Genomic DNA, 24,426 nt, shown 5'->3' on the forward strand with positions numbered 1-24,426 from the left:
AAGGGGACCCCCAGCAAACCCCACTGTCACAGACATCTTTTATGAAAAATCCTTTCCTTTGGATTTTTCCTCCTGGGAAGCTAAAAGGCCTCAGGAACAAAATGTGAACAATGATTATCTGCTGCTGTGGAATGCAACAGGTGCATCTGTGATTGGTCTCATGTGGTTGTTTCTAATTGATGGCCAATCACAGTCAGCTGGCTCGGACTCTCTGTCCCAGCCACAAGCCTTTGTTATCCTAAGGAAAGGATTTTTCATAAAATGTGTCTGTGACACAGGCCCAACAACCCCACATAGCTGTGCACAGCCCCTAGAGCTGTGCACAGCCCCACACAGGTGTGAACAGCCCCCAACAACCCCAAACAGCCCCAACAGCCCTAAACGGCTGTACACAGCCTCCCAACAGCCTCACACAAAAGTGTGCACAGCCCTCCAACCCCTACAGCCCCACATGGGTGTGCACAGCCCCCCAACAGCCCCATGCACAGCTGTGCACAGCTGGTCACAACTGCACCCCACACAGGACTGTGCACCAAAGCATAACCACACACAGATCCATGCACAGCCGAGCAGGAGTGCCAACACCTGTGCAGGGCATGCACACCTGCACACAGCTGGGCACAGCTGCACATGGCAATGCACACCCACGCACACCTGCACACAGCTGCACACGGCAATGCACACCCATGCACACCTGCACACAGCTAGGCACAGTTGCACATGGCAATGCACACTCAGCCCTGCACACAGCTGGGCACAGCTGCACATGGCAATGCACACCCATGTACACCTGCACACAGCTGGGCACAGCTGCACAGGGCAATGCACACCCAGCCATGCATACCTGCACACAGCTGGGCACCATGCACACAACCCTAATCACCCATGCACACCAGGACAGCTGCAACAGCCCTGCAGGACCGTGCTCAGCAGCACAAACCTGTGCACAAGCACACACAGAGACACTCCCAGCCCTGCACAACAACACCCATAGCTTCACACAGCTGTGTTTGTCTGTGCAATCTCACGTGCAGCCATCAGAACCCTTCACAGGAGTGTGCACAGCCCTGCACAGCCACACAGAGCTGTGTGTCACAGTACAGGCACACACAGCCATGCACAACTGGCTGTGCACAGCTGAACCACGATTCACCGCTGCACACAGTGTGCTCAGTCACACACAGCTGCACACACACGGCTGGAATCACTCACAGCCCCACACAACTGCACGTCTGTGCAAACATCCACACAAACTGTGCACAACACACACAGAGCTGCAATCACTCACAGCTCACACAACTGCACATCCACACAAGCTGTGCACAACGCACAGAGCTGTTCACAGTACACACACGTGCTCATCGTGCACAGCACACAGCAGCACACCCCTGCACACGACAGCCATACAGAGCCTGCACACACACACACCACACAGAGCAGTGCACAGCCATTCACCACTCACAGCTCCACACAAACGTGTGCACAACAACCGTGCAGAACTGCCCTGGAGCAAAACCAGCTCTGCACAAACACACACACACACACACAACTGTTGATACACACACACAGAGTTGTTATCACACACAAAGAGCTGTTATCACATACACTCACACGCACAGCTGTCATCACACACACAGCTGTTATCACACACACACACACACACACACACAATCACTCACACCCCCGTGCACACCCGCACACTCCATGCCCGGCTGTGTCCCTCCGCAGCCCCGGGGCGGGGGCAGCGCGGATTCCCCGTGCCCGTGTCCCTCCCGCGTCCCCGGTGTCCCGGCGGAAGGCAACCGGCCGTGCTGCCCTCCCCTTCCGGTGGCCATGAAGCCGGCCATGGAGCCGGCCATGGATCCGGGCTGGGATCCGGGCGAGCCGGGCGAGCCGAGCTGGGCCCGTCCCGGGGCGGCGCTGGGCGGCCGGGGGCTGCTGGCTCTGGCGGCGGCCAGCGGGGCGGCCGTGTGGGCAACCTGGGCCGTGCTGCTGATGCCGGGCTTCCGCCGCGTCCCGCTGCGCCTGCAGGTACCGGCACCCCGAACCCCTGTGCCTGCAGGTACCGGCACCCCGATCCCCTGTGCCTGCAAGTACCGGCACCCTGATCCTGAGGCCTGCCCCCCTGACCCGCTGTGCCTGCCGGTACCGGCACCCCTGACCTGCTGTGCCTGCAGATACCGGCACCCCAATACCCCGATCCCCTGTGCCTGCAGGTACCGGCACCCCGATACCCCTGTGCCTGCGGGTACCGGCCCCCTGATCCCGAGGCCTGTCCCCCTGACCCCCTGTGCCTGCCGGTACCGGCCCCCTGATCCCGAGGCCTGTCCCCCTGACCCCCTGTGCCTGCCGGTACCGGCACCCCAAACCCCCAGGACACCGATCCCGGCCCCCCTGACCCGCTGTGCCCCCGCAGGTGCCGTACCAGCCCTCCAGCCCGCGGCAGGTTGCCAACACCCTGGCGCTGCTGCAGGGCCGTGCCGGCAAGACCGTGGATCTGGGATCCGGAGATGGACGGCTGGTAAGGGTCCTGGGGGAAATTGAGGTGTCCGGGGTGGGCCAAGGGCAGGGAGGGTGGAGGAGACACTCCCACCCTGCTGCTGCCGGGTTTGTGCCTGGCTTCTGGGTGGCAAGGACCATCCTTGGTGATCCCAGAGCGTCCTTGATGGTCTTAGACATCTGTAGGTGGTTCTCAATTGTCATGGGTGTCCCTAGGTGTCCCTAGACTGTCCTAAATGGTCCTAGGCTGTCCCAGGTGTTCCTAGACTCTCCTAGGTGTCCCTAGGCTGTCCTAGGTGGCCCTAGGCTGTCCTAGGTGGTTCTAGACTGTCCTGAATGTCCCTAGACTGTCCTAGGTGGTCCTAGACTGTCCTAAATAGTCCTAGACTGTCCTAGGTGGTCCTAGACTGTCCTTGGTAGTCCTTGGTGACCCAGCACTGTCCTAGGTGGCTCTGGACAGCCCCAGGTAGTTCTAGGCAGCCCTAGGTGCTCCAGGGTGGCTCTAGATGGCCAATGGGGGGTCTTTGGCAGCCCTATAAAATGCATGCAGGGAGCAGGGTGGCAGTGAGGGCATGAGTGGTGCTGAGCTCCAAGGTCACCCTGCCTGTGAGCCAGCAGGATGGGGTGGGTGCAGCTGGGCAGCAGCCCCTGCCCTCCCAAATCCTGCCCCACACTCAGCACTGAGCTGCTTTGGCTTTCAGCCCTCCCTCTCTCCTGTGCAGGTGCTCGAAGCTTACAAGCAGGGGCTGAGGCCAGCCCTGGGCTATGAGCTCAACCCCTGGCTGCTGTGCCTGGCCAACTACCGTGCCTGGAGGGCTGGCTACCACGGCAAGGTCTCCTTCCTGAAAAAGGATCTGTGGAAGGTAACAGCATCCCGAGGGTCTGGGGGTGCTCAGGGCAGGGCCAGAGCTCTGTTTGCATCTCCAGGATGGATTTGCTGATGGCTGCTTGCTCCTTCTCCATCTCACACTGCTCCCGGGAGGTGGAAATCCATCCTCCTTTGCCGGGAATGCCAGCTGGGGCAGCAGCCCGTGGCCAGTTCTGCTGCATGGAGCAGCTCTGAGGAGAGGTCTGGGTGCTGCTGACAGGCTCACCTGCAGGGATGAGCTTCTCAGGCTGCCCTGAGGTATCTGCAGCCTGAGCAGAGAGAATCCATCAGGGAATGTGGGTCTGGGAGGTGCTGGAGGCAGGTGTTTCCCAAGACGTGCTGCTTTCACACCCACACTTCCCCAGCCCACACCTTTTGTGGCATCTTTGATCCCTGCAAAGTTCCAAAGATCACCCACAAGGTTTGGACGCTCAAGCAGCTGTTCCTGCTCTGCCTGCTGCTCGTTATTCCCCTTTTCCTTCTCTTTTAAGGTGAATCTCTCTGACTGCCATAACGTGATCGTGTTCCTGGCCCCCAGCGTGGTGAGTCAGCCCCTCACACCCTGAGTCCTTCTGGGCCAGCTCCAGGGGGCTTGTCTTGGGAAACAGAGGTTAAATAAGGGTGGAATGGGTGGAATAGGGGGTAGAATAAGGCCAGGTGGGCATCCCTGTGGCTGAGTGGTTTGGTGCTGCACAAATTTGGATTTATGGAATGATGGAGGTTGGAAAATCCCTCTGGGTTGAAGTCCTGCAGTTCCTCCAGCACTGAGCCACATCCCCAAGTGCCACATCCATGTTAAAGCCCTGCAGGAAAGGTGACCCCACCACTGCCCTGGGCAGCTGTGCCAGTGCCTGACAGCCCTTTCAGGGAGGAAATTTTCCCAATATCCAACCTGAACTTCCCCTGGTGCCACTTGAGGCTGTTCCTCTTGTGCTGTTGCTCCAAGTCCCAGCCTTACCCCGGGCCAGTACCGGCCCTCTGCTTTGAAGGGTAGATGTCCCAGAGGATCCCTGGTGGCTCTGCCACTGTGTGACCGTGTCCTAATGCCACCTCCTGTCCCTGGCTGTGTCTCTCTCCCCAGAAGCCTCCCTTGGCCACCAAGCTCCTGGCAGAACTGCCCGACGACGCGCGGGTGGTGGCCGGCCGCTACCCCTTCCCCTCCTGGAGCCCCAGCTGCACCCTGGGCCAGGGCCTGGACCAGGTCTGGGCCTATGACATCAAGGAGGTGCGGAGGGAAGTGCAGGACAGGGCCCAGCAAAGCCAGGGCTGAGCCCAGCCTCGTTAAGCCTGGTTTAACAGCAGCCTCCTTAAGCCTGGCATTAAGCGTCAGTGCCACTCCAGCCCTTGGCTCAGCTCAGGACAGAAGTGCTTGGCCAGCATTTCTCCTGGGGACTTGCAGGTTGGCAGATCTTCATTTTCCAGAGTGTGAGCAAAGCAAGAGAGGAGAAAATCAAACCTGGAAATCCTGGGGTTAACGCAGGATTTAAGGGATGAAACTCCAGTGCCTCTTTTTAGACAATTGCTGCTTTATTTCAATTGAAGTTTTAAAAATAAAGTTTTGATTGATTGTTCCTCTGAGGTTTTTGCTTCGTCTTTGAGCTGCTGGATGGTCCTGGAGTTGGAGCAGCTGCTGCTCCTGGCTTTGCTCTGCCATCCTTTCCAGCTCACCTGCATGCAGGATCAGTTTGGCCCTGCTCATCAGTCTAATATTCCATTTTCCACTCAAGCACAGGGGAAAATGGGGTTTTCCCACCACAGAAGCACAGAAGCATGGAATGGGCTGGGTTGGAAGGGATCTTGAAGGGACCTTGAAGCTGCTCTTGTTCCTCCCCATGCCATGGGCAGGGACACCTTCCACTGTCCCAGGCTGCTCCCAGCCCTGCCCAGCCTGGCCTTGGGCACTGCCAGGGATCCAGGGGCAGCCACAGCTGCTCTGGGCACCCTTTCCCCACTCTCCCAGTAAAAGAGCAGCTCATCCCTTTGTCCAAGCCCAGAACAAATCCTGGTCTGAGCCAGCCTGGCTCTGTCTCAGGTGAGGGGAGCAAGGCAGGAGCAGCCCTTGGTCCAGGTCCAGGTCTCATCCAGGGAAAATATTCCATCAGGAGCAGGAAGCTGTCCCTGCAGCCCAGCAGTGCAGAGCTGCCTGGGATCCCTGCCTGTGTCCCAGGGGTGCTCAGGGAGGAGCAGAATTCCTGCAGGGCACAGCCCAGCCGCCGCTGTCTGGTCTCATTTCAGTCCTGTGAATTCAGAGCAGAAACACCCACGAGGTTTCTCTGGCTGTTCCCACTCCCAGCCTGAGCAGGATCCATGCCTGGCACTCCATGGGGCACAGACCTTCCCTGCAGTGGGCTGTTCCCAAGGCTGGGGCTGCTCTGGCTCCTGGCTGGCACTGCTGGCACGGGGCACTGGGGGCACCTCGCTGCCCTCTGCCTTCCTCAGGCGCAGGATCTCCTGCTTGTACCTGCAGTGGAGGTGCCACTGTCACCATGAGCAGCATGGAAGTGCCACTGCCACCACTCACAATGGGCAGTGTGGAAGTGCCACTGCCACCATGAGTAGCATGGAAGTGCCGCTTTCACCACACATGTGGAAGCCCAGGACACCACAGGGAATATTTCTCTGTCTGCTCTGGGGTGCCCTGACCCCCAGGGGAGCACTGACTTTGACCCTCATCCATGGAGAAATTTTCCCAGACTTCAAGATAAACTAGAATCCACAGAAATGTAAAATAGATTATAGAGAGTAGTGTAGGTGTGTCACTTGGTGAGAAATTGAGGTTTTGGGATTTTTAGTGTGTTGCGGATGGAAGCAAGATGGAGGGCACAGGGTGTTGTCCTGGGTTTCTTCTTCATGCTCCTTCTTCCTTCTTCATGGGTTTGGGTGGCATTTTGTAATTGGGCAGAAAAGTCTGCATTGTGGGCTCTGTGGGATCAGATATTGGGTTAAAAGGGAAAATAATCCAGGTGTCAGCTCTTAACTGGATAGTTTAGTCTTAAGAGTCCTTGTACCAAGAGATTGTTGGCCATTTTGTGCCTTGTTGCTGAACTCACAGTAGTGAAACTGTTTTAATGATAAGAAATAATAAATACCTGAGTCCAAACATGAATTACTATCTCAAGTGCCTTCAGTCCAGACTCAGAGAAACCCACAACTGGCACCCCCACACTGCTCCCTGGGCAATGAGCCATGCCAGGGGCTGACCTGGCACCCAGATCCCGCAGCCTCGCCCAAGGAAAAGGTGTTCATGGGCTGTGCCAGGCAGGGGCAGAGCCTGACCCAGCCCAGGAGCAGGGGGATCGTGCCCTGCCACCCCTGCCCTGCTGGTCCTGTCCCTCCCTGCTGCTCTCCCTGCTCCAGGGCAGGATGGGCCAGGGAAGGGGAGCACAGACCAGGGGCAGCTGGGAGGACTGAGGTTACAACCTGGGAATAAAAGAACTCTGAAGGTTTTAGGCTTTAGGTTCAGCTTTGGGTTTTAGGTTCCTATGAAGGTTGCAGGGAAACCTTTAGAGTGCCTTCCAGTGCTTAAAGGGGCGCCAAAAGAGTGGGAGAGGGACTTTGGACAATGGCATAAAGTGACAGGGCATGGGGAATGGCTTCACACTGCCAGAGGGCAGGGATGGATGGGATATTGGGAATTGGGAATTGTTCCCTGGGAGGGTGGGCAGGCCCTGGCACAGGGTGCCCATCCTGGATCCCTGGCAGTGCCCAAGGCCAGGCTGGGCAGGGCTGGGAGCAGCCTGGGACAGTGGGAGGTGTCCCTGCCATGGCAGAGGTGGCACTGGATGAACATTTGTGTCACTTCCAACCCTTTCCATGATTGTGATTCCTCCCAAGGATGGGCGAGCTTACAGGATGGACACCTGTGGTGTGTGGGGAGTGTCTGTCCTTCTGTCCTGCTGCCCTGTGGCACAAGAGGGGGTGGCAGCTGCCTGCACAGCTGCAGGAGCAGTGGGACATGGGCAGTGCTGTGGCAGGGCCAGCAGTGGGCACGGGCCAGCACTGGCACAAGCCTGGAGAGGGCTGTCCCCCCCTGTCACCTGGCAAGGTGCTGGTCGATGTAGCCCTGCAGCTCCAGCACCTGCTCCTCTGCCACCACAGCCCGGGTCAGCAGCTGGCTCCTCTGCTGCTCCAGCTCCTCCTGCAGGGCACACAACATGGAGAAAACATGGCAAAAAAGAGAAAAAAAGAGATAACTGCCATGGCAATGATGCTGCTCAGCCTCTCTCTGCTGTGTGAGTCCGACCTTCCGACCACTTCCCCATCACTCCAACCTCTCTGCCATGATTTCTCCCTTCTTTTGGCCACAGAGGCAGGCCCCGTGCAGGTGTGGAGCTTTACACTCTCAAGAAACAAGCTTTACACCCCCAGGGAATGAACTTTACACCCCCAGGGAATGAACTTTACACCCCCAAAGAATGAACTTTGCATCCCCAAGGAATGTTGGAGCACTCCCTCAGGTTGCTGTGTACAGGGAAAGGCAGCACATGGAAGGGAATATCCAGGACATGGAAGGGAATATCCCTGCAGCCAGCAGGAACCAGCCTGGGAAGCTGATTCAGATTCAGCCTAGACTTGAACCAGGTCAAATAGAATCAAAAAATCGTGGAATTGTGTAGGAATTCACGTGGATCCAGGTGTTAACCTGGCACTGCCAAGGCCATCACTGATCCGTGTCCCCAAGTGCCACATCCACATGTCCTATAAATCCCTTCAGGGGTGATGACCCCACCATTGCCCTGGGCAGCTGGGCCAGGGCCTGACCACCCTTTCCATGAAGGAAATTTCACTATGTCCAACCTGACCCTCCCCTGGCACAGCTTGGGGCCATTCCCTCTCCTCCAGTCGCTGTTCCCTGGGAGCAGAGCCCAACCCCTCTGCTGTCCCCTCCTGTCAGGAGCTGTGCAGAGCCACACGGTCCCCCCTGAGCCTCCTTTTCTCCAGGCTGAGCCCCTTCCCAGCCCCTCCTGGTGCTCCAGCCCCTTCCCAGCCCTGTTCCCTTCCCTGGACACCCTCCAGCCCCTCCATGTCTGTCTTGTCATGAGGGGGCCAGAACTGCCCTCAGGACTGCAGATGTCCCAGCAGTGCCAGCACAGGGCAGCAATCAGCCCCAGTTTATTCCAGAGATGCCAAAAGGTTGTTCTGAAACGTGGGCAGGAGTGCCAAGGGGCTGCTCTCCTTGCTTTAGGAGCAGGGACAGTAAATTAGCCTGGAGACAGCACCAGCTGGGAGGGCTGAGGCCACAGCAAGGCACCATGGAGAGTGATCCCCAATGGGAATGGGCACGGCCCCGGGGCTGCCAGGGCTCCAGGAGGGTTTGGACACTGCTCCAGGGGGGCCCAGGGTGGGATTGTTGGGGTGTCTGAGCAGGGCCAGGGGCTGGGCTGGGTTATCCTGGGGGTCCGGGGTCCCTTCCCTTCCCATTCAGGATTTCTGTGACTCCATGGAAGTTTCCCCCTCAGGCTGGAGCAGTCCCAGGGCAGGGCTGAGGCAGCACATCCCTGCCTGGGGGTGAGACATCAGCCTGGCCTTCAGTGGCTCTTCCAGCCTTCACCTGGGTGTTGAGTGTGAATTCCCGGAGCTTCCTCCTGATCTCTGCCCAGCCCTCCTCATCCAGCTGCCTGCCAGAGAAAAGCTCACATGGATCATGCCCAGACACCAAATCCAGCCCCTGCAGGGACCACACAGCTCCACACAGGTCACACATACAGATACATAAATATATATGTGTCTCCATGAATGCAGACATACATACACACACATAAATGCATAAACTCACATCTACATCTACAGCCATACATCCAAACTGACCATTTTAGGTATATGAGCAGTTTTCAGTTATTTGCATGTTATTACTTATTAATAAAGGCACTGGTTACATATATAGAAAATCTGTTGAGTGGAAATATTGTTCTGATACAGATGTGGCTGATGTTACAGAGTCATTTTCTGTAGATGCCATTTTAATATTTGGGAGTATTTTTGCGCTTTTTTTTTTTTTTGTAAAAAAGATATGGGGAAAGAGAGAAGAGAAATGCAGCCAGGAAATTAGGATAAAAAGGAGCCTGAGTCCTCCAAAAATCAGAGAGATCCCAGGGAATGCCCCATGGCCTCTTCCTTTATTCAAATAAAGCTAAAAAAGGATTCCTATGGCTCCTTTTTGGACATAAACCTCTGGAGTTTGTGGATTAATTTCCCCAACAGCTGCTCCCAAGCCCAGCCTGGGCTCTGCGAACGTGAGAGGCTGTGGGAATTGGGGCTGGGGGAACACTGGGAATTGGGGCTGGGGGAACACCAGAGCTCCCATCTCCAGCTGGAGGAGCCAGGTAACAGCACACTGTGGGAATCCACAAAATCAGAGGGGTTTGGGGAAGCTGCAAAAGGCAGCCTCAGAGAGAGCAGAACTGTGATTAGAGCTGAGCAGCAGCCATGAGATTGGTCAGCAGAAAAATTATTTAAAAAGTAGAAAAGCAAGGACAAACAGAACAATGGTCTGTGTATTAATGCTTGTCTAGAATAACTCCCTAAGCTGCAGAAAAGTTTATCTAGTGAGATGTTAGGAAGTTGGAAGCTTAATAATGGAGTTCTGTGCATTGTGTTTTAAGGCTCACAAGCAGGTATTGTATTTGAAATAAGCAAGCATTGTTTTAACTGTGCATATAGTGGTTGGATAGAACTACTGTCAGTGTGCTTTTGCTTTGTGTGATTGGTCAGAAAACTTTTAAAGTGAGTTGTAACATTGAGTTCTGTGTCTGCTGCCTGGGATGTGAGCTGCTGGCATCTTCCCATTGTCATAGCCATGGAATGAGAGTGATGGTGGAAAATCAAACAGCTCAAGGCACATTGGTGATTTGTACACATTTCTGTAATGTGCAATACACACAAATTAACCCAGCAGAATTTGGAGCGTGTGGGGTCTCATGGCAGTTAAAATAAACACCAAATGATGAGATGCATCACTGAAATTCAGGTTCTGGACCTTGCATGCCCTGCTCCTGTGGTGCCTGCCCAAATTGCTGCATTTCCTCATGAACACTGCTATTTTCAGTGTGGAACACATGGCAGAGCCTGGTTGGGGCTCAAGACACCTCTCCAGAGCCCAGGGGCTCTGGCACTCACCCACTCCTCAGTGCTGGCATCCAGCTAATGGAATATCTGACATGTTTTCTAGGTGACCACGTCTTCTAAAGGGCTGGAAACCCCAGCTCAGGTTTCTCCTGTGCTTTGTTCCAGCCCTCTATAGCTGGTTGAGTTTTAGCAGGATAATGGAGCAGGGGAAGAGACCCATCAAAATTTAGGAATTTCAGGGTTTATTGGGAGGCCAGGGCGGTGTCAGCACGGTGGCACCAAAGGATTCCAGCCCAACTCCTGCACTGGGAAGGAGGAAAAAAACAGGGCCATCCCAAATTGGTGGTGTCTCACAGGCCTTTCTCAGGTTGTAATCCACCAAAGCACTTGGGCATGTGCTTAACTTTGGCTTTCAAAGAGGCCAGTGGGGCTAAAAACATGATTAAATCAAATATGTGCTTAAGAGCTTTCTTGGATCCAGGCCCAGTGACCAAGGCTCTTCCTGCAGGAGAGGGGACAGCTGCCTCCTCTTCCCAGAGCAGCCCCAGCAGCTCCCTTCCCTGCCTATTGCTGCCTCCAGACAGGCAATCAGGATCCCTCAACCCACACATCCATGGGAACGTGGAATGGCAGATATCCCAAGGCAGAAACAGCACTTACTGCTCCGGAGGCGCTGCGAGGGCAGAGGCTCCTTTCAGGCTTCTCTGGAGGCAAAGGAAGAGCAGAATTCCTGTGAACATGGACCCATTGCAATCCCAGATCCTGCCATCATCAAGACCTTAAAGCCCACCCAGTGCCACCCCTGCCATGGCAGGGACACCTCCCACTGTCCCAGGCTGCTCCAGCCCTGCCCAGCCTGGCCTTGGGCACTGCCAGGGATCCAGGGTGGGCACCCTGTGCCAGGGCCTGCCCACCCTCACAGGGAGGAATTCCTTCCTAACATCCAACCTAAATCTCTCCTCTGTCAGTTAAATCCATTCCCTTTGTCCTGTCACTGTCTGCACATGTAAAATGACACTATCCCTCTTCTCTGTGCCCTTGGAAGTGGCACAAGATATCCAGCACTCCCACAGCCACCAGTGCCTCGCCAAGGAAACCAAGGGTTGTACAGTCTGAAGGTTTCAGGCCTCCCCTCCTCTGAATTTCTAAATAAATGCATCCTGTGCAAATCAAGGCCCACATTTGCCCAGTGGGAGGACATTTACCCGTTCCTGGCAGTGCCCAAGGCCAGGTTGGACAGGCCCTGGATCCACCTGGGATAGTGGAAGGTGTCCCTGCCATGGCAGGGGTGGTGTCACTATCATATTTCCTGAAAAATCCTCTTTACCCAGGATTTTCTACTGGAAAACTGGGAAGCCTCAGCTTCTCCTGTGTTTACTACTCTAAAATGTAGTCTAAAGATTGTTTATCCAACATGTGAATTGTTTTAATTAATGACCAATCACAGCCAGCTATGTCAAAGCTCTGAAGAGTCACGGGCTTTCATTATCATTCTTGTTAAACCTTCTGTCTGTATCTTTCTCTATTCTTTAGTATAGTTTCAGTAATAATATAATATAATATAATATAATATAATATAATATAATATAATATAATATAATATAATTAATATAATATAATATAATATAAATTAGTGTATATATCTACTAACATATACTAAATGTAATATATATAGTATATATTAATATATACTATGCTAATATATATTTAAGTATTAATATAATATAATAAATTATAATATATTAAAATCTATATTATATATTCATATAATGTATTATATATAATTTTTATATAATTTTAATATAAATATATATTTATACATTATTTTATAAATATATAATATAATATATAATATATAATATATAATATATAATATTAATATATAATATATAATATATAATATATAATATTAATATATAATGTTAATATATTATAACATATATTAGCACATATAATACCATATATATAAAATGATATATATAATATAATATATAGTAGTATTCTTTAATATAATATAATAACATAAAATAAGAAATCACCCTTCAAAAAACATAGAATCAAATTCTCATCTTTCACCTAGTCCTAAAACCTCCTGCAAATACCACAAATAGTAATCCTGAGTGTGGCATTGATCCCCCCTTTGTGGAGTCACAACACAGGGGTGGAAGAAGAGGAGCTTTAAGGCCCCTTCCAACCCAACCCATTGCATGATTCCATGATTCTGTCACATGGAGGTGACTGTTGTGTCCCCTGCCTGTGGCCCAGGCATAGCAAACCCTCAGGGAGAGCATGGATGTGGCACTTGGGGACACAGCTTAGTGGTGGCCTTGGCAGTGCTGGGGGAACTCTCGTGGACATCTTTTTCTGAAAAATGCTTTCTTTAGGATTTTTCTCCTGAGAAGCTGAGAGGCCTCCGGAACAAAATGTAAACAATGGTTATCTGCTGCTGTGGGATGCAACAGGTGCATCTGTGATTGGTCTCATGTGGTTGTTTCTGATTAATGGCCAATCACAGTCAGCTGGCTCAGACAGAGAGTCTGAGCCACAAGCTTTTATTATCATTCTTTCTTATTCTATTCTTACCTAGCTTTCTGAGGAAATATTTTCTTCTATTGTTTTAGTATAGTTTTAATGTAATATATATCATAAAATAATAAATCAGCCTTCTGAAACATGGAGTCAGATCCTCCTCTCTTCCCTCAACCTGAGACCCCTGTGAACACGGTCACAGGGAACAGTTGGCCTTGGTGATCTGAGAGGGCTTTTCCAACCTAACCAATCCTACAAATGCCCTGAGAAGGTTTTTCCAAGCTAACCAATGCTACAAATGCCTCAGGGAAGGGGCTCATGCACTGTTCCCAGCTCCCTCCCTACCTGCTGCAGCTCCTGCAGCTGCAGCTCCAGCCGTGCCTTGTGCTGGCGCAGGCCGTGCAGCTCCCGGGAGCTGTTTGCCAGCAGCTCGGGGTCAGTGATGGTCAGGTGGAGCTCGGCAGGGCCACCGTCCATGGCAGTGCTGCCCAGGGCGCGGATCTGCTCCCGCTGCAGCCTGAAACAGCACAGGGTCACTGTCTGCCTGTCCCCCTGGGTGACACCACCAGAGCTCCGCTGCTCCTGGGGTGCCGCTCACTGGGACCCGCTGGCTCTGGCCACCTGCAAAGGGAAAGTGGGAGAGTTTCTGAGGGGAGCTTGTCCCAGAGCTATTTGTGGCTTTTCTACCACGGGTATTTCTGCTGCTTCCCACAGCCCAAGCTGCCGAGAGCGCTGCGAGCGCTGCAGGGACGGGCTGGGAGGTGGAGCTATTTGTGGTACCTCTGCCTTTCCACACCATCCACCGTGGGCTCAATCTCTCACCCTGCGTTGGGAGTGGGAGGAACATATGTGCAAAGCAGCTCCACGGGGTCCAGAGCACCCTGACGTGCAGCTGGAGGCAGCTTGGTGCTGGATTGCCAGGAGCAGGGGGATCAATGTGCATTCAAGAGCAGGGGGATCAGTGTGCATTCAGGAGCAGGGGATAAATGTGCATTTCAGATTACCAGGAGCAGGGGGATAAATGTACATTCTAGATTACCAGGAGCAGGGGGATCAATGTGCATTCAAGAGCAGGGGGATCAATGTGCATTCAGGAGCAGGGGGATAAATGTACATTCTAGATTACCAAGAGCAGGGGGATAAATGTGCATCCCAGACCCTCTGCTCCACCTGGGAGCCCTGCCTGCCTCCTGCCAGGGCAGGATTGGCTGCTGTGGGGCTGTTCCAGCTGGACCTGAGGAGGAGGAGGAGATGCTGGGGTTTACCCATAGGCAATGAGCAGGTTCTCGTGTTTCTTGGCCAGCTCCTTCAGGCGTTTCCTGTAGCCCCGGGCTGCCCGGGCCAGCTGCTCCTCCCGGCGCCTGTAGGAGGCCTGGATGTCCCTGAGCATGCTGTCCACAAAGCTCTGCATGGCAGCGTGGTCAGCTGGGGCTTTGCTGTGTCCTGGCACGCTGCTGGGTTTGCTGTCCATGTAGTTCTGTAAATGCACAGAGAGGGAAATCCAGGGGGAATGGCTTCCCACTGGGTTAGAGGGGATAGGGGCAAGGAATTGTTCCCTGGCAGGGTGGGCAGGCCCTGGCACAGGGTGCCCAGAGCAGCTGGGGCTGCCCCTGGATCCCTGGCAGTGCCCAAGGCCAGGCTTGGAACAACCTGGGATAGTGGGAGGTGTCCCTGTCCATGGCAAGGGAGTTGGGCTTTAGGGTCCCTTCCAACCCAACCCTTGGACAGGGCATGGAGTCACACTCTCTAGTGGAAGGTGTCCCTGCCCATGGCTAGGAGTGGCACTGGATGGGCTTTAAAGTCCCTTCCAACCCATTCCATGGTTCCGTGGCAGCTCCCCCATCCAGATTTCCTGTATGGCCACATAAAATTATCTGTGAGCTTCTGCTGGGAGTTTTCTCAGATTACAGGGATTTCAAAACCCCTTTCCTTATGTATTTACTCTAATTTATTGGCTGCAGCCTACAAGAGGAGTGTGCCAGTATGGAGACACCTGAGGGAACAACTGGGGCTGTGTCAGGGGAGATTTAGGTTGGATATCAGGAAAGGTTCTTCCCCCAGAGGGTGCTGGCACTGCCCAGGCCCCCCAGGGAATGGGCACAGCCCTGAGGCTGCCAGAGCTCCAGGAGAGCTTGGACAGGGATGCCCAGGGTGGGATTGTTGGGGTGTCTCTGCAGGGCTGGGAGTTGGAATCCATGATCTTTGTGGCTCTCTCCCCACTGAGGATGGCTCTGAGCCCCTCCCGGGTGGGGGTACCCACAGCCAGGTCCCCCAGGCACTGTGCCAGCCGGCACCGATGGCTCTGTGCCCCTCCCGGGGGTACCCACAGCCAGGTCCCCCAGGCACTGTGCCAGCCGGCACCGATACTCCTCGTTCAGCTCCTTCAGCTGCAGCTGCAGCCGCGCGTTCTCCGCCTCCACCTCGCGCAGCCGGGCCTGGGCCGAGAGCAGCACCTGGCACAGACACAGAAACCCTGCTGAGACACCTCCTAAGGGCTGAGGGCCTTCATTCCCAGCTATCTGCCTTCACTAGAGCTGGGAAGCTCCCGGCTTTTCAGAGGAACCCACTGGAAATATTTATAATCCCCATTCCCCTGCCACTTTCTGTCATTTGCCACCCCGCACCCCGGTGATGCCACCAACTCTTTCTGAAAAACCAGCGAGCAAAATTCCTCCCACAGGCTCTGCAGGCAGCGCTTCCACCACGTGCAGGGGGAACCTGCACGGGAGGAGCTCGGTGTGCCCAGCTCCCTGCGGAGGGAGAGGAGCTGGGGGGCCGGGATTGGGGCGCCCCAGCCCGGGGGATGCTGTGGGGCTGCATCCCTGCTCACCGCTGAGTGCTCGGCCCCGGCCGCTCCCTTCGCCTCCTGCAGCTCCTGCCCCAGCGCCAGCCTGCACACACAGCGGGAGAACGGCGTTACTGAACTGCTCTAACTCCTTCTCTGTGAAAAATGCATGTATTTTATGGTTGGCTTTTTTGCAAATATTCAAATGAATATTGTATGTGTTGTGTTAGAAAGTGATGCTGGGTTAATTCTCTTAAGTACTGTGGTAAATATAGTTTTGGGTTATAAAAATTGTTAAAATAGAAACGGTGCTATGTAGGATATTTTTTTAAAGAAAGGACTGGCAGGGAGATAGCAGCCTCAGGACACCTGAATCTTCCAGAGAAAAAGTATTTATTGCTCTCTTATCAGAAGAAACAAACTTCTTCCCACCTCGAAGGCGCTGTCAGGATTCAGAGGAAGAAGTTGATGATGACCAGACAGAATCCTTTATTTAAATGAAATTTATGCATCATGTATGAGGTGTATGAATATGCAACAGGCTGTTGTTTATAAGGGTTAATCCTCTGTTAATGTGTGTCCTTTTTCAGGCTTATGCTGCCCAGAAAGAGATACCTGGACATCCATAACGCTTTGTATTTGTTGTCTCATATTGTCCTAATTCAAATTGTCCAAATTATTATTACTCTAATTGTGTTACTATTTTTTAAACATTTTATTACTATTAAACTTCTAAAATTCTAAAAACAAGTGATTGGCGTTTTTCATATTCTCCATCCCATCCCAAGGCCAGGCTGGATGGGGCTTGGAACAACCCTTGATAGTGGAAGGTGTCCCTGCCATGGCAAGGGAGATGGGCTATAGGGTCCCTTCCAACCCAACCCATTCTGGGGTTCTGTGATTCCCCATAGGTCCAACACTGGCAGCTTTGGGAAGAAAATCACTTTGTAATGACAGAAATCTTCCAGCAGCAGCTGCCAGTCTCCAAATGTGCATAAAGCAGTGCCACAAAACCTGTCCCCAGTGAGGATGAACACCCTGCACAGTTCAGAGGGTCGAGTCCTGCAGCATTCCTGATGGGGCAGTGTCACAGACATCTTTTATGAAAAATCCTTTCCTTAGGATTTTTCCTCCTGAGAAGCTGAGAGGCCTCAGGAACAAAGTGTAAACATTGATTATCTGCTGCTGTGGAATGCAACAGGTGCATCTGTGATTGATCTCATGTGGTTGTTTCTAATGGCCAATCACAGTCCAGCTGGCTTGGACACAGAGCCCGAGCCACAAACCTTTGTTATCACTCTTTTTCAATTCTTAGCCAGCCTTCTGATGAAATCCTTTCTTCTATTCTTTTGGTATAGTTTTAATGTAATATATATCATAAAATAATAAATCAGCCTTCTGAAACATGGAGTCAGATCCTCATCTCTTCCCTCGTCCAAGAACCCCTGCGAACACGGTCACAGGGCAGCCTTTCCTGGGACATCAACCCCATTCCAAGGTGATGGAAAAGCCAAGGTGATGGCAAGGGCTGGGCTGCATTAATCTCTGGGATGTCAGACATTTGCTGTGTGTCACAGAGAGTGGATTTTCAAGGTGTCCCTGAACATCACCAACTTTCACCTGACAACTCTGAAGAGCCTTGAAACCATCAGGTTTTCCTTCCAGGCCTCATTCCTTTCCTGTACCCCCAAAGGCAGGCTGCCTCCCCTCCTGTTCCATGGGTCACATCCAGTCCCACAAACACCTGGCCAAGCACAGGGACACTCACACTCGCTCCTCCAGCTTCTGCTGCTGCTCCTCGTGCCTTTTCTTCAGCTTTTCCAGCTCTGCTTTTATGTGATCCTGGTTTCCAGGCAACTGAGGGACAAACGAAGAGGAAGATGAGGCAGAAGGCTGAGTGAAGAGAGGACAAAGTGGGGAGAAGCTGGAGCTGAGCCCTTGTCCAGCCGGGCAGTGCCATGCTGGGGGAGGGCCTGGTGTGGCTGGGAGGGGCAGGAGTGGAGTTTGCTGCCAGCCAGGGCACGTGCAGGGGCACATGTGTGGCTCTCACGTTGAGAGCCAGATTCCAGCAGGAGCTGGTGGAGGAGCCCAGGCTGGTTCTGCAAGGGCTGCAGATGGGGAGGAGGCAGGGACCATCTCTGTGAGCTCAGTTTTGGGTGCTTCATCACCCCCAGATTTCTCAAGTGTGAAAAAGAAGAGGAAAAATTTCTCCTCTGCATTTGGTGGCTTCTAAGCTGCTGCCTGTGTTCCCCTGCCAGGGCACGGACCCAGGGAATCACCTCTGCCCTCCCCAGCTCTGCCTGCACATCTGCAGCTATTCCTGTCTCGTTTTGTAACTGCAGGGTTTAAAAAAAGGATTTAAAATGAATCAAGGCATCAGCTGATCCACAAAACTCAAGTTAGCAGCAGGAGGTGCCAGCCAGGGTTGGAATCCATCCCCCTCTGCTTCCTGCAGCAGACCCCTGCACACACTCACGTTTCTTTCCAGCTCCTGCTGCTCGTGCTCAGGGGCAGCTGCGTCCTCAGGCTGCTTTGGGGAGAGACAAGAAGGGGCCTGGTGGATCCCTGTTCTCTGAGGGGCTGGTGGAAGGGCAGAGAGTCCCTCACCTTGCCCCTGTGAGCAGAGCGGGGCTGTCCTGCTGCTCTGCCTCTTCCCAGCCCCGGGGAGGAGGGATGGGCCAGGCCAGGGGGGAGGCTGCTCTCCTTGGCCAGGCTGAGCAGCTCCTGGGTCAGCTCCTCATTCCTCAGCACCTGCAAGGTCAAACAAGAAGGAGAGAACTTCTGAAATCCCCCTCTGATCAGCACATCCCTGCTGCTCCTGCTGTGTGCTCCAGGCAGGCACCCTCTGCCCTCCCCAAATCAAGTTTGAATTTTGGTTCTGTCTCCCATGTCCACAGTGGTTTTCTGCTTCTCGTGGAAATGCACTCCAGGCAGCAAGGTTATTCCCATGGAGTGTTATCCCTCTGCACATCCCACACTGAAGCCCAGACCCCTGAGCCAGCCCTGGCACAGCTCTGCCACCACCTCTGCAGCCTCCAGCTCCCTCCTCACCCCCACCCTGCACCCTCTGTTCAGCTTCCCAACCCTTCAGGGGTGTCCTTCCCCATGGAGCAGCTTTGAGCAGTGCTGGGCTCCACAGCACAAGGAGAAGAGACAAGTCTTCTCCATCCATCCATCCATCCCTCCCTCATCCATCCATCCATCCATCCATCCATCCATCCATCCATCCATCCATCCCTCCCTCATCCATCCATCCATCCATCCCTCCCTCATCCATCCATCCATCCATCCATCCATCCATCCATCCATCCATCCATCCATCCCTCCCTCATCCATCCATCCATCCATCCATCCATCCATCCATCCATCCATCCATCATCCATCCATCCATCCATCCCTCCCTCCCTCCCTCCCTCCCTCATCCATCCATCCATCCATCCATCCATCCATCCATCCATCCATCCATCCATCCATCCATCCATCCATCCATCCATCCCTGCAGATGACACATTCCCAGTTGGATGGGATTTCTCCCCAGCCCACAGCCGGTGTGGGCAGTGTTTCAGAGTGCTGCTGCTGTGGAGTGACACATTTCCAGAAGATAAAGAGGATGTGAACGAGGGAAGCTCCGTTCCAGGTGATCTGGAGGGAACACTGGGGGAATTCATGTCTCCCGGGAGGGTTTCTGTGTAGATAACAAAGCTCTGATGGGGTTTATGGCTGGGGACAAGCTTGAGTAATTGTTACCATGGCAGTGAATCGGAGGATGGGAGGCAGAGGTCATCTGAGTCATGCGTGGAGAGAATAGCTTATCAAAAGATAGCGCGGGGCGGGCTGGGGGAGAGCGGGGAGAAAGGAGCTGACAAAGAGGTGAGATATACAGCTGTGAGACCTGACAGCTCGGCACAGACAGCTCCGCTTGTTCCCGGCTCCCAACGATCCATCTGCAGCTGTCACCCTGACAGTTTGATCGCAGGGGTCACAGAGACCGGTTTAGCCAAAAGAAAAAGGGGCAGTGCCCGGTTTGAGTTGGGCTCCGCGGCCTTTCCCGAGCTCCCGAGCCTGGCGCGGCTCCAGGGAAAACCCAGAGCGCGTTTGGGTCCCCTCGGGGGCTGCGCCGAGCCCGGGGCACAAAAGGAGAAGGAAACGGGGAGCGAGGGAAGGTCAGAGCCTTGAAAAGGAAGAATTTACAGCGAGTGAGGAACAGGCCCGAGTGCCTGCCCGGCATCTCCGGGAGCCCTTCCCGGGCCGGTCCTGCGGGATCCCCGCACAAAGGAGCCGCCACAAGCCCGGGCTGCGGCTGCTCCCGGCCCCGGGGCCGTCAATGAGCTCCGAGCCGCTCCTGCGCCCAGCAGCCATGACAACATATTGGCAAGGTCACAAGTAGCACTTGTAATTGGGAATGTGTAAAGGGCTCATTGTCTGCCCCAGAGGAGCGCCGGGGAAGGGGAGGGGGCAGAACCGCAGGCTGCTGTTCCCGTTTCCTTTGGGAAAGTCCGCACTGGGAAAATAATGAGCAAGAGGCCCATGTCCCGACAAGTGCCAGGCTGCCAAGCTGGAGCCTCGCTGGCTTCAGGCAGGGATTTTTGGGAGCTGGAGCCAAGGAACTGGAGTAAACTCCTCGGCACATGGAGGACATCCAAGGAATTCACCTCTGGCTTCAGGCCCTGCTTCAGCACTCGGAGCAGCCTGCTCTGGGGAAGGTGTCCCGTGGCAGGTGTCACACACAACTTTTATGGAAAATCCTTTCCTTGGGATTTTTCCTCCTGAGAAGCTGAAAGGCCTCAGGAACAATGTAAACAGTAAACAATGATTATCTGCTGCTGTGGAATGCAACAGGTGCATCTGGGATTGGTCTCATGTGGTTGCTTGTAATTAATGGCCAATCACAGTCAGCTGGCTTGGACAGAGAGTCCCAGCCACAAAGCTTTGTTATCATTCTTTGCTATTCTATTCTTAGCCAGCCTTCTGATTCTATTCTTTTAGTATAGTTTTAATGTAATATATATAATAAAATAATAAATCAAGCCTTCTGAAACATGGAGTTAGATGTTCATCTCTTCCCTCGTCCTAACAACCCTGTGAACACGGTCACAGCACGGGCTGGAATCAGGTGGGGTTGGTTTAAATTCCTTCCACCCCAAAGCATTCCTTGACTCTACGGTTCCTCAGGATGCTCTCTGGCACTGAATCCACGTGCTTTCACCTCTGTGCCACCCCAGGATCCATGTGAAAACCGTGTGTTATCGCCTCCAACCCGCTAAACCCATCATTTAGAGACGTCAGCTGCCTGAAAACGCCGGTTTTGACAAACACATTGCACCCCCTTGGGGACGAGAGGCAGCCGAGAGCGCTGCTGGCTGAGCCGCTCCTCCCTGCGCTGCGGCGGGATCGCGGGCTGGGATCCCCCCCTGCAGGAGCTGAGCTGGGAGAAATCCCCGGTTCCCAGCTCCTGGGAGACAAACGCTGCCTGCCCAAGGGTGATCAGGGCCTTGCTCTGCCACAGCCTATGTGGACACTGGAGCCGGGCAGCATTCCTGCCGCACATCCTGCATGGAAAACCAGGTCACTGAGCTGCGGCAGCAACGCTGCTGGGGGAGGGAGGGAGCAGCATCGTGTCACTCATTCCATCCGTTCAAAAACAGCAGAAGCGGCAGGGGGGAGAGGAGGGGACAGAGGAAGGGCTATTGAAGTAGCCACAGAAATACACAAATCTGGGTCCAAAACCTCCGGTTAATCCTTGCTGAGCGAGCAGGCAGTGGGAAGGTGTCTGTCCCTTAAGGAACCGTTAGGAACTTGCTTGAATTCGGGGTTTTTATAAACTTTCCGACCTGAAAGCTGCCGGGCCCCTTCCCGCCGGCCGCAATGAGAGCGGCTCCAATCCGTTCACGTGCGGGCTGCGCAAGCCAAGCAGAAAAAAGGGAAACAAAGGGGGCTGGCAGCGCCGGGGGAGCGGCCCCGCAGCCCCGCCGTGACCCCCGGGCAGCGCCGGGGAACGGGAAGGACGGCACGGGCGGGGCAGCGATGCCCTATCCCAGGTCCTGTCTTCATCCTTGTCCCCATCCCTGTCCCCAGTTCTATCCTCAACTCTGTCCCCATTCCTGTTCCCATCCCTGTCTCTATTCCTGTCCTCATCCCTGTCCCTATTCCTGTCCCCATCCCTGTTCCCAGTTCTATCCTCAACTCTGTCCCCTTTCCTGTCCCCATTCCTATCCCCATTCCTGTCCTCATCCCTGTCCCTATTCCTGTCCCCATCCCTGTCCCCAGCTCTGTCCCCAGCCTGTCCCCATCCCTGTCCCCAGCTCTGTCCCCACTCCAGTGCCCATCCCTGTCCCCAGCCCTGTCCCCAGCCTGTCCCCATTCCTGTCCCCATCCCTGTCCCTAATCCTGTCCCCATCCCTGTCCCCAGCTCTGTCCCCATCCCTGCCCTCATCCCTGTCCCCAGCTCTGTCCCCACTCCTGTCCCCAGCCCTGTCCCCAGCCCATCCCATCCCCATCCCTGTCCCCAGCCCTGTCCCCAGCCCTGTCCCCAGCCCTGTCCCCATCCCTGTCCCCATTACCAGGGCAGGCCTGCAGGCCCTGTGAGGAGGAGCTGGGTCACATCAAACCCCAGGGACAATCCCCAGCCCAGGCTGTGCCGTGTCACAGCTCAGAGCCTGGACATGTCCTGGGTGTGCTGGGACCCTGAGCCCCCCCTGGGCTGGGCTGGGCCCCCCTGGGCAGCAGGAGGGGGGGATTCTGCCCCTCTGCCCCCTCAGGTGAGACCCCACCTGCAGAGCTGCCCCAGCCCTGGGGAACAACAGCAGCAGGACCCGGAGCTGCTGCAGAGAGTCCAGGGGAGCCCACGGAGATGCCCCAAGGGCTGGAGCCCCTCTGGAGCCAGGCTGGCAGAGCTGGGGGTGCTCACCTGCAGAGGAGAAGCTCCAGGGACACCTCAGAGCCCCTGCCAGGGCCTGAAGGGGCTCCAGGAGAGCTGCAGAGGGACTGGGGACAAGGGATGGAGGGACAGGACACAGGGAATGGCTCCCACTGCCAGAGGGCAGGCATGGATGGGATATTGGGAATTGGGAATTGTTCCCTGTGAGGGTGGGCAGGCCCTGGCACAGGGTGCCCACCCTGGATCCCTGGCAGTGCCCAAGGCCAGGCTGGGCAGGGCTGGGAGCAGCCTGGGACAGTGGGAGGTGTCCCTGCCATGGCAGGGGTGGCACTGGATGGTTCTTTTGGACTTGGTGACATTTAAGAGATCCCTCAACAAGAACCTTGGTACAATTGCATAAGAAACCTCTCTAGACCTGAGCTGTGATGGAGCTGCACAAATGAAAGCCAAGCAAGGCTCCTGCAGCCAGGGAAGGTGATGTGGAGCTGGAACTGTGGGATAACCCCTGGGATGAGCTGTGGGATGACCCCTGCAGCCTCCTCACCTCCTTGTCCAGCTCCCTGCCCAGGGCCAGGTAGTTGCTCTTGAGGATGATGAACTCCTGCCCCAGCTCCTGCCGGCTGCTCTCCAGGCCCTGCAGGCGCTCCCGGAGGGAATCCCGCTCCTCCCGAAGGGAATCCCGCTCCTCCCGCAGCGAATCCCGGCCCTGCTCCAGCTCCCGCACCCGCCTCTCCAGCTCCTGCATCTGCACAGGGACAGCAGGGTCAGGGCAGCACCGCCAGCCCCAAACCAGTGCGGATTTCACGGGAATTCCTCGGGATCTGGGGGATTCAGCTCCCTCTCAAGCCGGGAGGAGATGCCAGCAGGGCACAGGGGTGTGCTGGGGGCTGCAGAGCTGGGGAAGGGCTGGCAGGGCTGGAAGGGGCTGTTCCCAAAGTGGTACCATGGTTTTCAGCTGGAAGTTCTCTGTCTCATAACGCTCCTTCATCCTGTTTGTCTCGATCTGGAGATCCACCAGGTCCTTGGAAATCTGGGAGGCACAAAGGCAGTGAAGGCCATGGATGAGTTCTGAGGCCAGTGTGGTGTTTGAGCACAACACAGCCCCCACAGAAGGAGGAATCAGGAATTCCTCCCAGATTTCCCACTGTGCATCCAGTGGCCATCACAGCTCAGTTCCCTCCAGCTCCCAAAGTTTTACCTTCAGTTTTTCCTCCTCACTCAGGACCATCCTGGCTGGGAAGTCCATGCTGGAGCCAGGCAGTTCCCCCATCTCCTCCTGTGGGTCTCCAGGCTGCTGCCCCTCCTGGTTCCTGTCCTCCAGCTGCACCCGGGGGCACAGAGCAGCTCCAGCTGGGCCCTCCTCTCCCCCTGCCCATCCCACCCCTGCCCATCCAGCTTTTCAGAGCCTGGACAGATCCCAACCCTTTCCATCCAGCTTCTCAGAGCCTGACAGATCCCAACCCTTTCCATCCAGCTTCTCAGAGCCTGGACAGATCCCAGCCAGGCCCCAGCAGCCATTTCTCCCCTGTGGGGAGGATTTCCTTGGCAGAGTGCTGGTTCCACGGGCTGGGGAGGGGCTGCAGACGTTCACAGCTGGATTTTTGGGCAGCAAGGTGCTCTGTCAGGATACTCACACTCTCATTCTCTGCAGTAATTCCAAGATCCATGTGCTCAGAGGCCAGGGCTGTGCTCAGGGCTGGGCAGGCAGTGGCTGAGGAGCCAAGGAAGGATCTCCAAGGAGGTGCAGCACTGTTGCTACCAACTCTGGTTACCAGAGGCTCCCACCTGCATTTTAAGGTGGCT

General features: G+C 54.7%; 2 protein-coding genes across 10 annotated transcripts; one reads left to right on the forward strand and one right to left on the reverse strand.

Annotated features, from left to right (window-relative positions):
* The first annotated feature begins 1,689 nt into the window (after positions 1-1,689).
* ANTKMT (adenine nucleotide translocase lysine methyltransferase) lies at positions 1,690-4,938 on the forward strand. The gene is made up of 5 exons (XM_074552764.1): positions 1,690-2,031; positions 2,417-2,521; positions 3,222-3,362; positions 3,859-3,909; positions 4,449-4,938. The coding sequence occupies exons 1-5, from the start codon at positions 1,705-1,707 to the stop codon at positions 4,635-4,637; spliced, it is 813 nt and encodes a 270-aa protein (XP_074408865.1). The 5' UTR covers positions 1,690-1,704; the 3' UTR covers positions 4,638-4,938.
* Positions 4,257-24,426, reverse strand: CCDC78 (coiled-coil domain containing 78). Of its 9 annotated transcripts, none has more exons than XM_074552758.1 (16): positions 24,258-24,408; positions 23,822-23,944; positions 23,567-23,653; positions 23,168-23,368; positions 18,354-18,497; positions 18,223-18,276; positions 17,515-17,603; positions 15,792-15,852; positions 15,289-15,414; positions 14,227-14,438; positions 13,307-13,478; positions 11,093-11,136; positions 8,919-8,985; positions 7,405-7,505; positions 5,702-5,828; positions 4,257-5,604 (listed from the first exon to the last, which is right to left on the reverse strand). In XM_074552758.1, exons 1-16 carry the CDS (start codon positions 24,288-24,290, stop codon positions 5,599-5,601), a joined length of 1,647 nt encoding a protein of 548 aa, XP_074408859.1. In that variant the 5' UTR covers positions 24,291-24,408; the 3' UTR covers positions 4,257-5,598. The 9 variants fall into 9 exon arrangements, 8 of the variants coding, with proteins under 8 accessions (XP_074408859.1, XP_074408860.1, XP_074408858.1 ...); XM_074552759.1 differs by having other exon boundaries at positions 7,446-7,505; positions 23,822-23,947; positions 24,255-24,396; XM_074552757.1 differs by having other exon boundaries at positions 18,223-18,273; positions 23,822-23,947; positions 24,255-24,394.

Source organism: Zonotrichia albicollis, chromosome 16 (assembly GCF_047830755.1).
Source record: "Zonotrichia albicollis isolate bZonAlb1 chromosome 16, bZonAlb1.hap1, whole genome shotgun sequence".
Classification (NCBI taxonomy): Eukaryota; Metazoa; Chordata; class Aves; order Passeriformes; family Passerellidae; genus Zonotrichia; species Zonotrichia albicollis.

Coding starts and splice junctions, on each gene's coding strand:
- ANTKMT (XM_074552764.1), top strand. CDS start 1,705: ATGCCCGGCTGTGTCCCTCCGCAGCCCCGGGGCGGGGGCAGCGCGGAT. Junction 2,032..2,416: donor GCGTCCCGCTGCGCCTGCAG/GTACCGGCACCC, acceptor GTGCCCCCGCAG/GTGCCGTACCAGCCCTCCAG. Junction 3,910..4,448: donor TGTTCCTGGCCCCCAGCGTG/GTGAGTCAGCCC, acceptor CTCTCTCCCCAG/AAGCCTCCCTTGGCCACCAA.
- CCDC78 (XM_074552756.1), bottom strand. CDS start 24,290: ATGGATCTTGGAATTACTGCAGAGAATGAGAGTGTG. Junction 23,369..23,566: donor ACTTCCAGCTGAAAACCATG/GTACCACTTTGG, acceptor GTCCCTGTGCAG/ATGCAGGAGCTGGAGAGGCG. Junction 18,498..23,167: donor GCAGGGAGCTGGACAAGGAG/GTGAGGAGGCTG, acceptor TTGACCTTGCAG/GTGCTGAGGAATGAGGAGCT.